Source organism: Chenopodium quinoa, unplaced genomic scaffold, assembly GCF_001683475.1.
Source record: "Chenopodium quinoa cultivar QQ74 unplaced genomic scaffold, ASM168347v1, whole genome shotgun sequence".
Taxonomy (NCBI): domain Eukaryota; kingdom Viridiplantae; phylum Streptophyta; class Magnoliopsida; order Caryophyllales; family Amaranthaceae; genus Chenopodium; species Chenopodium quinoa.
Window position 1 is genome coordinate 9,249,662 of NW_018743252.1, and position 13,793 is coordinate 9,263,454.

General features: G+C 30.1%; 1 protein-coding gene across 1 annotated transcript; it reads left to right on the forward strand.

The window, feature by feature from the left end:
* Nucleotides 1-3,931: 3,931 nt before the first annotated feature.
* On the forward strand, nucleotides 3,932-12,882 carry LOC110735188 (GDSL esterase/lipase EXL3-like). Its single transcript, XM_021915359.1, has 5 exons — nucleotides 3,932-4,361; nucleotides 6,958-7,088; nucleotides 8,208-8,441; nucleotides 10,094-10,349; nucleotides 12,306-12,882. Exons 1-5 carry the CDS (start codon nucleotides 4,076-4,078, stop codon nucleotides 12,497-12,499), a joined length of 1,101 nt encoding a protein of 366 aa, XP_021771051.1. The 5' UTR covers nucleotides 3,932-4,075; the 3' UTR covers nucleotides 12,500-12,882.
* The last annotated feature ends 911 nt before the right edge of the window (nucleotides 12,883-13,793 follow it).

Below are 13,793 nucleotides of genomic sequence, written 5' to 3' on the forward strand. Positions count from 1 at the left end.
CCCTGTAAAACTTCGAATTGTGTTTATTATTTACGTACTGTTAATATATTTTTTTACGGAGTATATGGTTTTCAATGTACATCTTCTAATTATGATTATTTTTATTTTTTATAAAAGTAAATAATAGTAAGCGAGTTTGGGAACAAACATAATATGGGGTATAGATATATTGAATTAATGAAACATCATAGTAATATGAAGGGATTATAGTGATGTTTAACCCACTTATCCTACATTAAGTTGTATTGTTGAGATGTCACCTAAATTGCCGTTGAACTAACAAGCTACTACTAGTTAAGAGAATGAATGAAGACGTATATGATTAAGAAATTTAGAAATAGATTGATGACACCTGTGACCTGCGTGTTATATATTAGGTCCTCTATTATACCAAGTAACTTTAATTGTGTATACTATTTTTGAAAGGCTTGTTTATACTAATAAATGTGGTTGCATTGCGATAAGACACATTTTAATTTAAAGAGTGATTACTATACTTTCGTCATTTTCGTGACTGTCAATTAGTCTTTCCCAACTGTCAACTGTTACCGCACCGCACTTGTTAATTATTGTATTCATCACTACTTACAAACAATAATACATTACAAGAATTCATAAAACGAGAACATATATAATTATATATTCTAACCTTACAAAAAAATGAAATAATGCAAGAAGGTAGCTAGTATAAGCAACATTAGTTATGTTTCCTCTAATTATGTAACGAAGAAAATTGAGGCCATTTGTCCAATTATAGATAATGCTGGATGTTGATGGGGGCCTAATTAGCAAGTAATTTGTGCCATGCATGTGTATGTCTAATGTCTTAACACAATTATTTAGATTTAGTCAATATTAAATTATTCATGGATATTCAATTTGTTACAATGTAATTTGGATAATCGATTATGGACATGGAAGGGCCGTACACTTACAAGTAAGACTTATTACAACAACACTGTTACTTTTGTAGTGAGAAAGAAATAGCATAAAATAAATACTACGTATGAATAAAATTAATAATGATAAAGATAGAAGGAATATTGTAACATTATATATTCTTTGATGAGCTAATGAAAAAGATAAGCTAAACTTTATATATATGCAAATTTTTCCTGATATCGAAGTCAGCATGACATAAAGGTCACGGATTCGAATCTCCACACTCCACTTTCAAGTGAAATATTAAACGTTGGGTATGAAGAAGGCTCATGCTGCATCCACACTTCAAGCCTAACATGCTTATAGAACATAAAATATGTTTCTGGGCATAACTATCTTTTGACTGAGATGGTCCTCTAATTATTGTTATTGTTATTATTATCATTATAATTATTATTGATGATAAAAAGTGATTTATGACACGGGTGCATTGATTAATTTGACACCATAAATATTTTGTTTACAAGTTTTACCCTTGACTACAGTATAAAACAATTGGGAAATCACAAAGCTAAAGCAAGTTTTAGTTCACCAGTCACCACTACTGTATTATTTTAAATTTTTAACAAGACATGACAAAGAGAAAATATATAACTAAAGCTGACTATATGAGATCGACATGCAATGATTGATTAATGGATCGGACGCGATAGTTAGTCAACACACTATAAAATTTACATAATTTTTAAGCATTAAACTTCAATTGTTAAAAAGACAAAGAGAAATATATAACTTGAAAAAGTATTAATTAATACTTGTATATTATAAGAGGTTGTCCGATTAAGGCTTCCACCAACAAGTATTATTTTTAATGAAATTTTCCAATTTTGATTTGAGGAGAATTTTGCTAATGAGTAAAAATGGTGAGCAAAATTGCAATAATAGCTTCCCCATTAATGAGCAAATGGAAAAATGCTCATGAGCATAATTGATTTGGCTCATCCTATGAGCAAAAATGAAGGTGAATAGTAAAATGGTGGGGCCTAGCAAGTGTACAAACTGACTTTTTTTTTTTCTTTTGACACCATCAAAACGACGAGTTTTGGGTTTTCTTGTGAAGAGCAGTCCCCCAAAACGACGCGTTTTGATGGGAGCAAAGAAAAAAAAAATTAATCGCGGCTTCTGACAGGGGTGCATCAGTCCAACGAATGGGAAGCTGACACGCGTCCCTGTCAGCTTGTTCCTCCAATCAGCAATTGTTACCGTTTTGCAATGGTAATTAAATATAAACGGTAATTTGGCCGTTTTATAATTAAAAAAAAATTGATCAACAATTATAATTTTTTTTTCTCTACAAATAGAGATCCATTTTGACATATTTTGGTATAATTTCAAAAATCACAAAAACACTCTATATTACTCTTAATCCCATTTCTAGCGAGATTTATTTTATATTTTCTAATATAAAGTTGAGAAAGGTTAATTTTTTTTTTTTGGTTTATTATTTTTAATTAATATTTTTAGTACTCTAATATTTTTGCAAAACGTTATTAATGATATACAAAATTTTATGTTGTATTAAATTTATAATTAATTAGCGATTAAAATTTCAATATTATGAATTAATATTTAATAATTGTATTAAATTAAATAATAGTATAATTGTAATTAGTAGCCCTAAAAATTCATTTAACCAAAACATAATAAATAATAATAGGGTGATGTGTAAGAGAGAGAAATATTGGTGGGGTATGTGAAAAAGTAGGAGAGAGATTGATGAGCAGTTTTTTTTGCTCACTAGTGGGATAAAATTTGCTACAAAAAATGCTCATGAGCAAATTTAGTTGGGAAGAGAGAGAAAGTGGGTAGAGAGAGAATGAGGAGAAATTTTTTTGATCACTAGTGAGGATACTCTTAGTCTTGCAGTTTCTTGCATAAATGTAAATTCGATAACTAGATATCAAAGATTGCCTTTTTCATAATCGTTGTGGTAGATAGTTGTTTTTTGTACAATAACTATAAAATTATATAAATTAAATAACGATCGTGGAAAAGAGAAGCTTATAGATGAATTAGGTACTTTCCTCTTTTTTTTAGTCATCTATTTTAATTTGGCTTGTCATGTTTGCCAACGTGCGTGCAACTACTATGAATACATCTTTGATTGTACAATGGTTGGAATAATACATCTTAAAAATATATATATATATTAACGCAATCTAACGAAATAAGTTAAATTAAATATATATAAGTTAAATTAAACATATATAATTCATTAACTTGTCCCTAGATTTGTATTCCGGAGTAAAAAAAATTTCCATATAGTTGAAAAAAAAAATGGTTCCATTTTTTACAGAAATTTGATAGTCAAAGTTGGATTTGGTAGCAAGTATGTGAGGTTGAACTTGTGATACCTATGCTAAATACCTAATTGTTTTCTATAAGTCTAATTAATGCACAAGGTTACATTCTCATCTTAATTTCGTTGAACTTGATTTTCTTATGCTGAAATTATGTTTTCATTGACTGTACTTTTGCTAGTTTAAGCTCAACATAAATTGTTTCTTCTTGCACGCGAACTTATAGTTGGTGAATTATCTTAATTTTACTAAAGCATGTTTAAGTAAGTTGAGGAAATCGGACAAAATCTAAAGTTCTAAGTACTCAAAAGTCACATTCAACATTGTTAATTTAATTAAGCTAAAGTGTATATATAATACTAACACATAAATCTAATTGCATGCAGACACATCCATTTGGTCAGACTATCTTATATTTAATTAGAAGCTTCTTCATCACAAGTATCATCATTCATCAATTTATCATATCATTGAATTGAGTAATTATGAGTATATAATATACATGTAAGGTGTACGTAAAAGAAAAAAGAAAAATAAAACGATTATAACTTGTAGATTAATTTATGTAAGCTAAGGTAGGTCTAATTTAATACTCCTAAAATTATATATATTGACCTCAGTAATTTAATTAATAATTATACAAGCTTTAAATAAAACGGTTGATTCATTTCTTATATAAATGCGTCCAAAAAACATACCTAGCCACACATAAAAATAAGTCAGCATTTGGATGGTATTTTCCAACATTGTTCTCCAACTTTAGAGGAAAAAAAAGAGCTTCATTAAATTTTATTATTATTAATATTATTACTATTACTAGTTAACTAGGAACCATGCAATATTCTATTCCTTCAACCTCTTGTTCACTATGTTTATGTTTAGTCTTTCACCTCCTTATCATTTTCTCCACCACTACCCCGACGGCGGCAGTAGTAAAGCTGCCTCCGAATGTGACGGTTCCAGCGATCCTAGCGTTCGGAGATTCGATCATCGATCCCGGGAACAATAACAATATCAAGACCATTGTCAAGTGTAATCACCCTCCTTATGGTCAGGATTTCATGGGTGGCATTCCTACTGGCAGGTTCAGCAATGGAAGAATCCCTACTGATTTTTTCGGTATGAATCATAACACATGAATATAAAATAGTGCTTCATATATATGATCATCTCACATGCATATAACTTTTTTTTTTTTTAATTTTTAATTTTTTTTTAAAAATGTTACTATACATTTGGGGATTTTGGGGGTTTAATGTTTTAGCTTGAGTAATATCACAATCTTATAATCGGATCACTTTTTTTCTTAAAAGCTTGATAAATTCAAATTATTGTTTTATACGAGCTGAGTATAAGTGAGCATAGAGGGTGGCCCATGACGGGTACGATTTTTGACATTCACTTCCGTCCATATCACTACCCACCAAAGTTATAGGGGACTAGGTAAGTATTACGCAAAAATATAAAAAATTATAACCACATGTCATCTCATTTGACTATATATAAGTGACGAAGAACTTTAACTGTCTAGCTTAGCCTCAACTGCTAATCTGCTATTTTTTACAAAAAAAAAAAAAAAAAAAAAAAAAAAAAAAAAAAAAAAACATTTTATTGTTTATTATACTTAATTAAAATGAATTCTATCTTATTAATGTATAAGATGAATCCAAAATAAATTGTGCGAAATTCGAATGTGTAACCTTTTGGAATTACATTTTATGATTGTAACAAATTTTTAATTTTATGCAACATGTTGCGCCTACTAGTCTCACTGCTACTAGTAGAGCATATTACTACCTCCGTTACAGGTTATGTGCAACGATTAGACATTTTCCCTCTCTACTTTATGTCAAATCGTTGCACATAACCTGTAACGGAGGTAGTAATTAAAATTCGTAGTTAAAGACTTAAAGTTTCATTCACAAAAAGAATATGCATAAAACTTTGTATGTAAAAAGACAAAACATTTCAGAATAATAGTAAATGAAATTTAAGTTGCTTAGGATAAAATGATATACAAAAGAAAAAATCAAATCCTGGGTCATAACAGTGATTGCTCTACAGTACACCAAAATAAATAGTACGAGTACTTCGTACCTAATTAAGGTTGTTAAATGCTAAGTGTAAACTCACACTTAGGGCATTATTACTATAGTTGTAAGTAATATGATTTATGAAAATTATGCCTGGCAATTATTGGTCTTTTCACAATATTATTATTACTTGAGAAAATTAGGTGAAAAATTTAAAGTGTTATCAGCTACATTGATTTTCCCATTGCAATTCACCAAACTTTGGCATAAGCGTTAAATTAGAAAAAGAATTAAAGGCTCACGCAAGTTTCATTTAGGTTGCCTGATTAAAATGTATCCTTTCAAAGTAGTGTGACTGTTCAAGTAGTGATATTGATAGTGATTACTTAATTGTCTTTCTTTTTCATTTTCTATTTCATTCATTGAGAGCTTTGAACAAGTATTTACTAATTAAGAATTATCTCATTCACTAAGAGCGAGTGATAACTCAGTTGGTAAGAGCTTCTCTCTTAATTTTAAGGGATTTTCTATGTTTCTGATTCATCACCTGCCTTATGGTTCTCTAAAAACACACACACAAACTTCTTAAAATTAGCGTATGCAGCACACTAAGAATAGGTGTAACAATTTCATTTTGACATATATGCACATACATAAGGGCTAAACCAATCTATAAGGCTAGAGTAGCCGGGTGATGACCAATTGGCATAATTGACAACCAGTCAACCATGCATATTCATCATAAAATTGTGATTCCATTTTGTTTAGGGTGTGTGTACGTAATTTGTATATATGTACCATATAACTTAACTATTAATCATAGTATGAAAGTTGTTGCAAAATAATTCGTTAATACTTAATAGGAAAGCGCTATTGAATTTGAAAAGTTAAAAATCGAAACTTAGCTAGGTTATATGTAAAATTATAAGTAGCTTAGTGTGATAACTCACAAATGTTACGTGAGAGTTAAGATAGAGTGGTCCAGCACAAAGAAAGCTCCATCATCTTGCAAATGTATAAGACCGATTCTTCCTTTTTTTGAAGCCACTCATTATTTGAAAAGATTGAAAACTACTTGTATGTTGTATTGTATAGTTGGTCTACATACACGTATTGCCAAATGCCAACGAGTACATGCATGGCCTTTCATTTGATGTAATTGATTGTTGATGTGTTTTAAAGATCAAATTTAGGGAATAAATATAGTTGGTTGATGGTTAAGATGATCGATTATATGTCGTGAAAGACATCTGTCATGTTTCCATTTATAATAATCATATAATTAATATGTAACAGAACCAAAAAAAAAAAAAAAAAAAAAAAAAAAAAAAAAAAAAAACCTCACTCAAATGGAGTAATATTATTACCGTACTAGGGATGTATGTGTTATTGACACAAGCTATAAGTGGCTCATATAATAATTTTTTTATGGTAAAAATTTCACAAATCACATTGTTTGGTCTTAAATTGCATTGTCTTTCTTTGTCAAAAAAAAAAAAAAAAAAGAAAATTGCATTGTCTTGACATAAAGAGTGTTAGAGTACATGTACAATATTTAAAAGTACTTATATAATTGCAATATTTGTTTGTCAAAGTTCAATTAGAGTTTAATTTGGGTTGTACTTGACTGGTCTTAGTAATGAACACAAAATATTATATGGGGTGTATGTTGTTAATTGCAGCGCAAGAATTATCAGTAAAGGATATTGTACCGGCTTATTTAGATCCCAATTTAAGTTCAGAAGATCTCCTAACCGGTGTCAGTTTCGCTTCTGGAGCAGCTGGGTTTGACCCTTTGACTTCTAAAGTTGCGGTAAGCTCTTTCTTAATTTCATGAAGCTTCAAGCTAAGGGAATTGAATGAAAAGAAATTATTGACTCTAGACTCTAGAGTATATTAATTACTCACTAGTGTTTGGCTCGAGTGTTGCTCCAGGTGTTACTTTGAGTGTTTTTTTTTTTCAGCTTGAAAGATTTATTTTTATTGTCAGTACATTATAATAATACAATGACAATATTAAATAATTTTGAATTATTATTGTTTTTATTTCTAATATGTATTTATATGTTTATGTGCGTAGATAAACCCCATAATTATTAGTTTCTAGCTTAGATGGTAATAAGTTGGTTTTCATTCAATGAGGTCTTGCATTGTGTTCAAACCTCATTGTATGTATTTTTAGTTGACCATAACATGAAACAAATATATGCTAGAAATACACGTGGCAAATTGAACGATGAATCGATGATAATTGGTATAACCCACGGTTTCATTTTATATGCATTATAAAATAAGACAAATTCGGGTTTTGATGGGTAGGCTTGTTGTGCTTTGGCCCTTCTGCGGGCTTTCATCGAGGAAAGAGCAAGACTGACCCCGGCTTCTGCCTCTATCAGGCTTTTCAAGACCTACCACGCTTCCCCAAGAAGCCATTTTTAAGGATTCGACGGGCCCGTAAAAAAAAAAATGAGGATCCTTCCCAAACAAAACCAGGGGAGGCAGCAGCCCCCACCTTCACCGCCACAGCATGGGGGAGCCGCTGATATTATCCTGGTGTAAGAATGAGATACATGTGATACATTGACATATTTTAGAAACGCTTTTTAATATATATGTATAGATTTTCAAGTGAATTGCATGCAACAAAATGCATAAATAATTTTTTAAGACCATTAATTGGTATATATAAAAGGCAAAATAATTTCATATATACTTGTTATATATAAAAGTCATAAATTCCAATTAATCTAATTTGGAATGGAGAAAACAAATGTTTTTAAATTTTAACACCATTATAACCACAAATAATATTGTGATTCCCCTTGATTGGTGTATTTGGTCTCATAATTAGCTGTTAAATCTCACCTACATTTCTTTATTCTAATTAATTTGGTAATGTCTAATTGTTTTCTATGTTGTTGGATGTATACAGTCAGTGATATCACTATCACAGCAGCTAGAGTATTTTAAAGAATACATTGAGAAAGTGAAGCAACTAGTTGGGGTAGAGAAGACCAACTTCATTTTGGCAAACAGTGTTTACTTTGTTGTTGCTGGAAGTGATGATATTGCCAACACTTATTTTGGCACTCCTTTTAGAAGATTTCATTATGACATTCCTTCTTACACTGATCTTATGCTTCAATCTGCTTCTTCATTTGTCCAGGTATTGAATTGTTTTTCCGTATACGTTATGGCCGTCAATCTTAAGTATGCATCCGATGTACAATAATTTTAATTATTGTCTTACGCTTAGTTTTAGGGTAACTTTGATTTTAACCAATTTTATTGTGACATTTAGGCCATGCATAATATTCGCTTTATTTTATATTTGCTGAATTGAAATTATTTTTATTGAGGTGAAATAATTTTTGCTGAACTTTGATTAAACTGAATTTTTTTTACTGAACTAGAATTAATTCTACAGATCCTCTATTATATTTTTTCCTTAAAATTATTAGTAAATTTACCGAGGTAAAACTTTAAATTTAATACATTTTAGAGGGTTTTTTTTTTAAATTTTTTTTTTATTAGGGTTAACTTTGTTTTTATAAGGGAGGGTTAACTTTTTAACATTAATAATGATTAAAGCTAGATCAGAGTATGCCTAGAAGTTTGTGTACTGGTATATTAAAAATTAAAAAAAAATAAAAAAAAAGTTTGTGAAATACATGTTTTACCTCATACTACTTCTGCATTCTATTTATTTAGTTGTCAATCATTCAAGCATTAACATGACAACTAATAATGTAATTACATATTGTATTATTGATCTATTTCAAAAATATATTGATGGATTTAAGCTTCAGTTCATCGCATGTACCCTCCAAAGTCTAAAATAAAGACTATTATTCAATACCATTCCACCATATGATACCTTTAGCTAAAATAATTCCTATTTAATGTTCAATTCTCATCTTTGGCATAGTATATATGCTGGTTATAGAATATAGACCCATCATTTATGAGTATTATTAATGATTTAAAGCCATGAAAAATTGTCATTGTCATGAACGTGAATTAATAGTAAAGAAATGACAATAACCATAATAATGTCGAATAAAGTTATATTATTGGGGACACATTTAAACTGTATCACTATTAATTCTTACATTAATATGAAAAAAGTCACACACAACCATTTAGCAAATTGAGTTACGTGACCTCCTCAATCAGCTTACTAATTAAGCTGAATTTTACTAGTATTAATTATACACTTCCTTCCCTCAAAAAAAAAAAAAAAAAAAAAAAAATAAAATTATACACTTCCTTTATCACAAACTCATCACTTAGTTTATTTGTAGCTTGAAAAGTTAAGGTTGCAACTTGCAAACAAACTTATTAAATTCGGAAAAAAAAATAAAAATGAATAGAGACAGTATAGTCAAATTAAATATTACTTTATATGAGTTTAATATGTCAAACCAGTCTTGTGTGAGGCTGACTACAGAGTGTGATCGCTTGTAAAAAAAAACAAAATAATCTCTATAACATTGACCGAGGAACCCCTGTAATATTGACCGAATAACCCTTTTTAACACTTACCAGGTAACTTTTATAACACTAATGAAGTACACCTTGTAACAACTGTCCTTATAACACCTATAAGTCTATAACACTAACAAAGCAACCCCCATAATAGCGGATCACACAATTTAGGTTGATCATCATGTAACCCCTACATAAGAAATTAAATAAATTGTTACATATATGTCGATCACAATGAGCTTCTAGTAATTACTAGAATCGACGTAATTAATTAATTTCATAAGTAATGCAATTATTATTGATGATACATATGAATTTGAAAATGAACAGGAGTTATATGGACTAGGGGCACGAAGGCTAGCAGTATTTGGTGCACCTCCCATAGGATGTGTGCCATCGCAAAGAACCCTAGGAGGAGGAATTGTGAGAGATTGTGCTGAAAATTACAACGAAGCTGCTAAATTGTTCAATTCTAAGCTGTCTCCTGAACTTGATTCTCTCGCTAACAAGCTTCCTAACTCAAAGGTTGTCTACATTGACATTTATACCCCTTTGTATGATATTATTCAGTATCCGGCTAAATACGGTACGTAATCCAATACTCCCCCTAGCTTATTCTATTCTCTTCGCCTTTAATTTTTCATCACGACATATTTGGTAGGTGGTAATCCTTCACAAGTCCATGAATAAAAATGTTCATAATCACATTATGCATGCATTGTCTTAGTTATGAAGTCCTACTGGAAGTTATGAATGGTTGTCTTGGATTATATTATTATTAAACCTGATTAATATAGGGGTGTTTGGTACATGGAAATTAAGAAATTTGGGAATAGAGTTAAAATTAGAATTAATAGTGAGAATTTGTTGTCGTTTATATAAATGTAGGACTAATGATGTCTGGGTGGTAAACGGGTAATAGGTAAGGAATAATTAAATTAAATTATAAGTTTACAAATAAATATATTTTCACCAACATTTCTTCTCTTGCCTAGTTGGTTTTTTTTTTTTTTTTTTTTTTCCCAACATATTTTTTTCAACATTCCCAATTCATAATTTCAACCAGATATTCACATATTATGTCATCATATGCCAAAAACAACTGACACAACTTTTAAACATGAAAATCACACCAACTTACAAATTGGTATTGGACATTGTGTGAAAAATTATATTATGAAACACTTTTTTTGCGAGAAACTACCTAATTAAAATAATATTGTAAGACACTACCTTAGAAAAGGGTAAATGTTGTAATATAAGAGACTACCATTGGTCGAAAAGTCACCGTTGACTTTCATTTTTCAGCATTGACCACATCACGTGCCAATCACGTGACTTTAATTCACCCTTTCTCTCATTTTTTTCTTAATTGGCACGTGACATGATCAACGTCGGAAATTAAAAAGCCAACGATAACTTTTCGACCCAGGGTAGTCACTTACAACATTTATCCTTTTATAAATTAGTTTCTTACAACATTTTTTTTATTAGGTAGTTTCTTGCAAATAAAGTGCTTTACAAGGTAGATTTTCTCAAAATGTTCAATATCAATTTGTAAGTTGGTGTGATTTTCATGTTTAAAAGATGTGTCGGTTATTTTTGGCATATGATGACATAATATGAGAATATCTGGTTGAAATTATTTCCATTCAAAGTAGGGCATTAAAATTTAACAAAGTTTAGAATGGTCCTAGATATGTAAAAGCATGTTTCTTTGTACCTTTAGATGCGATAGAATGAACAATTTACATGAAACTAACGGTATTGGCGGTGGAATAATCAATAATGTCAAACACTACATTACTCATTTACTCCTATAACTAAAGTACTTATAGTTATGCATAATTCAAGTCTTGACAAGTTTGCTGTGACGTGCCTATGAAGCAGTTAGTTATTGATGGAGTGTGTTTAAAAAAAAAAAAAAAAAAAAAAGGTTTGTTGATGGAGTGGTACGAGGAAATTGAATTCGGTAATAAGTTCAGACTTTATTTTACGTGTAAATGTTCTCATCATAATTAATGTTTACTAAATTTCTAGGACTTACCATATTGGTGTGAATTTTTGTATGGTTGTGTCTTAAAAACTCTACATATCCATTTACTCGATCACTCCATTTATTATTTTTTTTTTTCATAATTATAGTTGTAATTTGAAATTTAATCTCACCTTGCTAAATGCTAATATAATGAATTTATTAAAAGATATAAAATAAACTCAAACCAACATAATCTCTCAGCATATTAACGTATATAGTTTGTATGAATTGTATCTCAATTCTTCAATAGTTGTGATACAATCTACTCGTAGTTTATATGTAACCACGACCACGCATTCAAAAAGTATTTAAATACAATTTCCATGTTGATATTAATATACAAATTCATGACAAAATCACTAACTATTCGTTTTTATTTAACTATATATGCATCGATCCCTAAGCTAATTAGTTTTTCGATTCTCACCTTCACTAAAATTATTAAATTCAACTACAGAGTACAATTGTTAATTAATTTTATTTCGACCATTGTAAACTAAACAGGGTTTGAGCAAGTAGTGAAGGGTTGTTGTGGCACAGGACTAATAGAAGTAACGTCGTTATTGTGTAACAAGTTAGATGCAGTATGTCCAGATGATACAAAGTACTTATTCTGGGATAGTTACCATCCTACTGAAAGAGGTTATGAGGTTCTCCTTAGCTTGCTCATTGACAAATATATCAGCCGCCTTTATTGATACAATTACGGAGTTTAAGTTATATTATTACAAGTACTATATATTTATAGTACTAGATTTTTTTTCTATGTTATTTAATAATTCATTTCGGCATTATTGGTAAGAAATTAATACCAATGCATTGCTCTTGAGTCGTGATCGTTGTTGCTTCATTCAATGTAATCATTTTTATTTTTTCGTTTTATTTTGTTCACATTTACCGATTTACGATACGTACAATTCGTACAAATTGCGTACAAATCCGTTTGTACTTGTATATCAGCCCACATATATTATATACATGTATGTAAGTCTATTTAATTAACCATGCTTTGTAATAAAATTATACACCCTCGGGAGTATGTGTGAAATTCACAATATAACTTGGTATTACAAAGAGTAAAGACCATGTTATTCGTCTTCTCTTATTTATTTTTTTATTTTATTTTTTTTGACAAAGGATGAAAAGGAAAAAAAAGTAATACATATTACTACTAAAGCAAATGAAATGGTTGGCAGCCTCTCCTGCAATTTGGTGTGCCCTTTGAACACGTTCCCTATCTGCCTTGTAAATACTACAACATTGAAAAGTGGACCCTAAATGTTGAATCTGCTGTACCAGCCATAAATACCTAATATCTCCATGCATGTCCATCGCTACATAGAAGGGTGACCAGATTATAAGAATTTGTAAAAAGCAGAAGTGATTGAGTGCCTACATTTGAGGCCCATTGCAAGGCATATAAACAGGCTAAGCTAAGGTTTTCGAATGAAGAGAAGACGAACACAACCCAAAATTACTTCCACCAACTATAACACCCCCAAATTACTCTATAATAATTATTATTATAAAACCTGATTTAAGAGAGTAACTTAGGAGCATTACTGCCACGTGATTACGTAAGGCATTTCAAAACAGAGAATTCCAGCGGAGAAAATTCATACTTAACTTATATATATTGATAATAATAGTAATAATAGCTTTCAAAATTGAACTCTATGAGAATTTTCATACAAAACATCAGCCATGAGACCTAGACTACATGAGTATTGCCCTTCATCCCCAATGCCACATTTAGATCACGTCGAGTCGTCATCACCTATCGACTTATCAAAATGATAAGTAGGGCCAAGCCAAAACAAAGAGAAATATGTATTAGCAAAAACGCTAAGTACATACCAATGCTAGATACGTAAAATCTAGTTATTATTTAATTAAACATGCTTTCGTAAGATTTAGAATTTATAAATAACATTTATTCAAACCTTCCATAAATTGGAATTTCACATTAAGAAACGTTTAGAAACATTCCAA

Bases quoted from the DNA above. Each gene is read 5' to 3' on its own strand.
- LOC110735188 (XM_021915359.1), top strand. From the start codon at position 4,076: ATGCAATATTCTATTCCTTCAACCTCTTGTTCACTATGTTTATGTTTA. The intron at 7,089-8,207 runs GTAAGCTCTTTC...GGATGTATACAG, and splicing joins CTTTGACTTCTAAAGTTGCG to TCAGTGATATCACTATCACA. The intron at 8,442-10,093 runs GTATTGAATTGT...GAAAATGAACAG, and splicing joins CTGCTTCTTCATTTGTCCAG to GAGTTATATGGACTAGGGGC.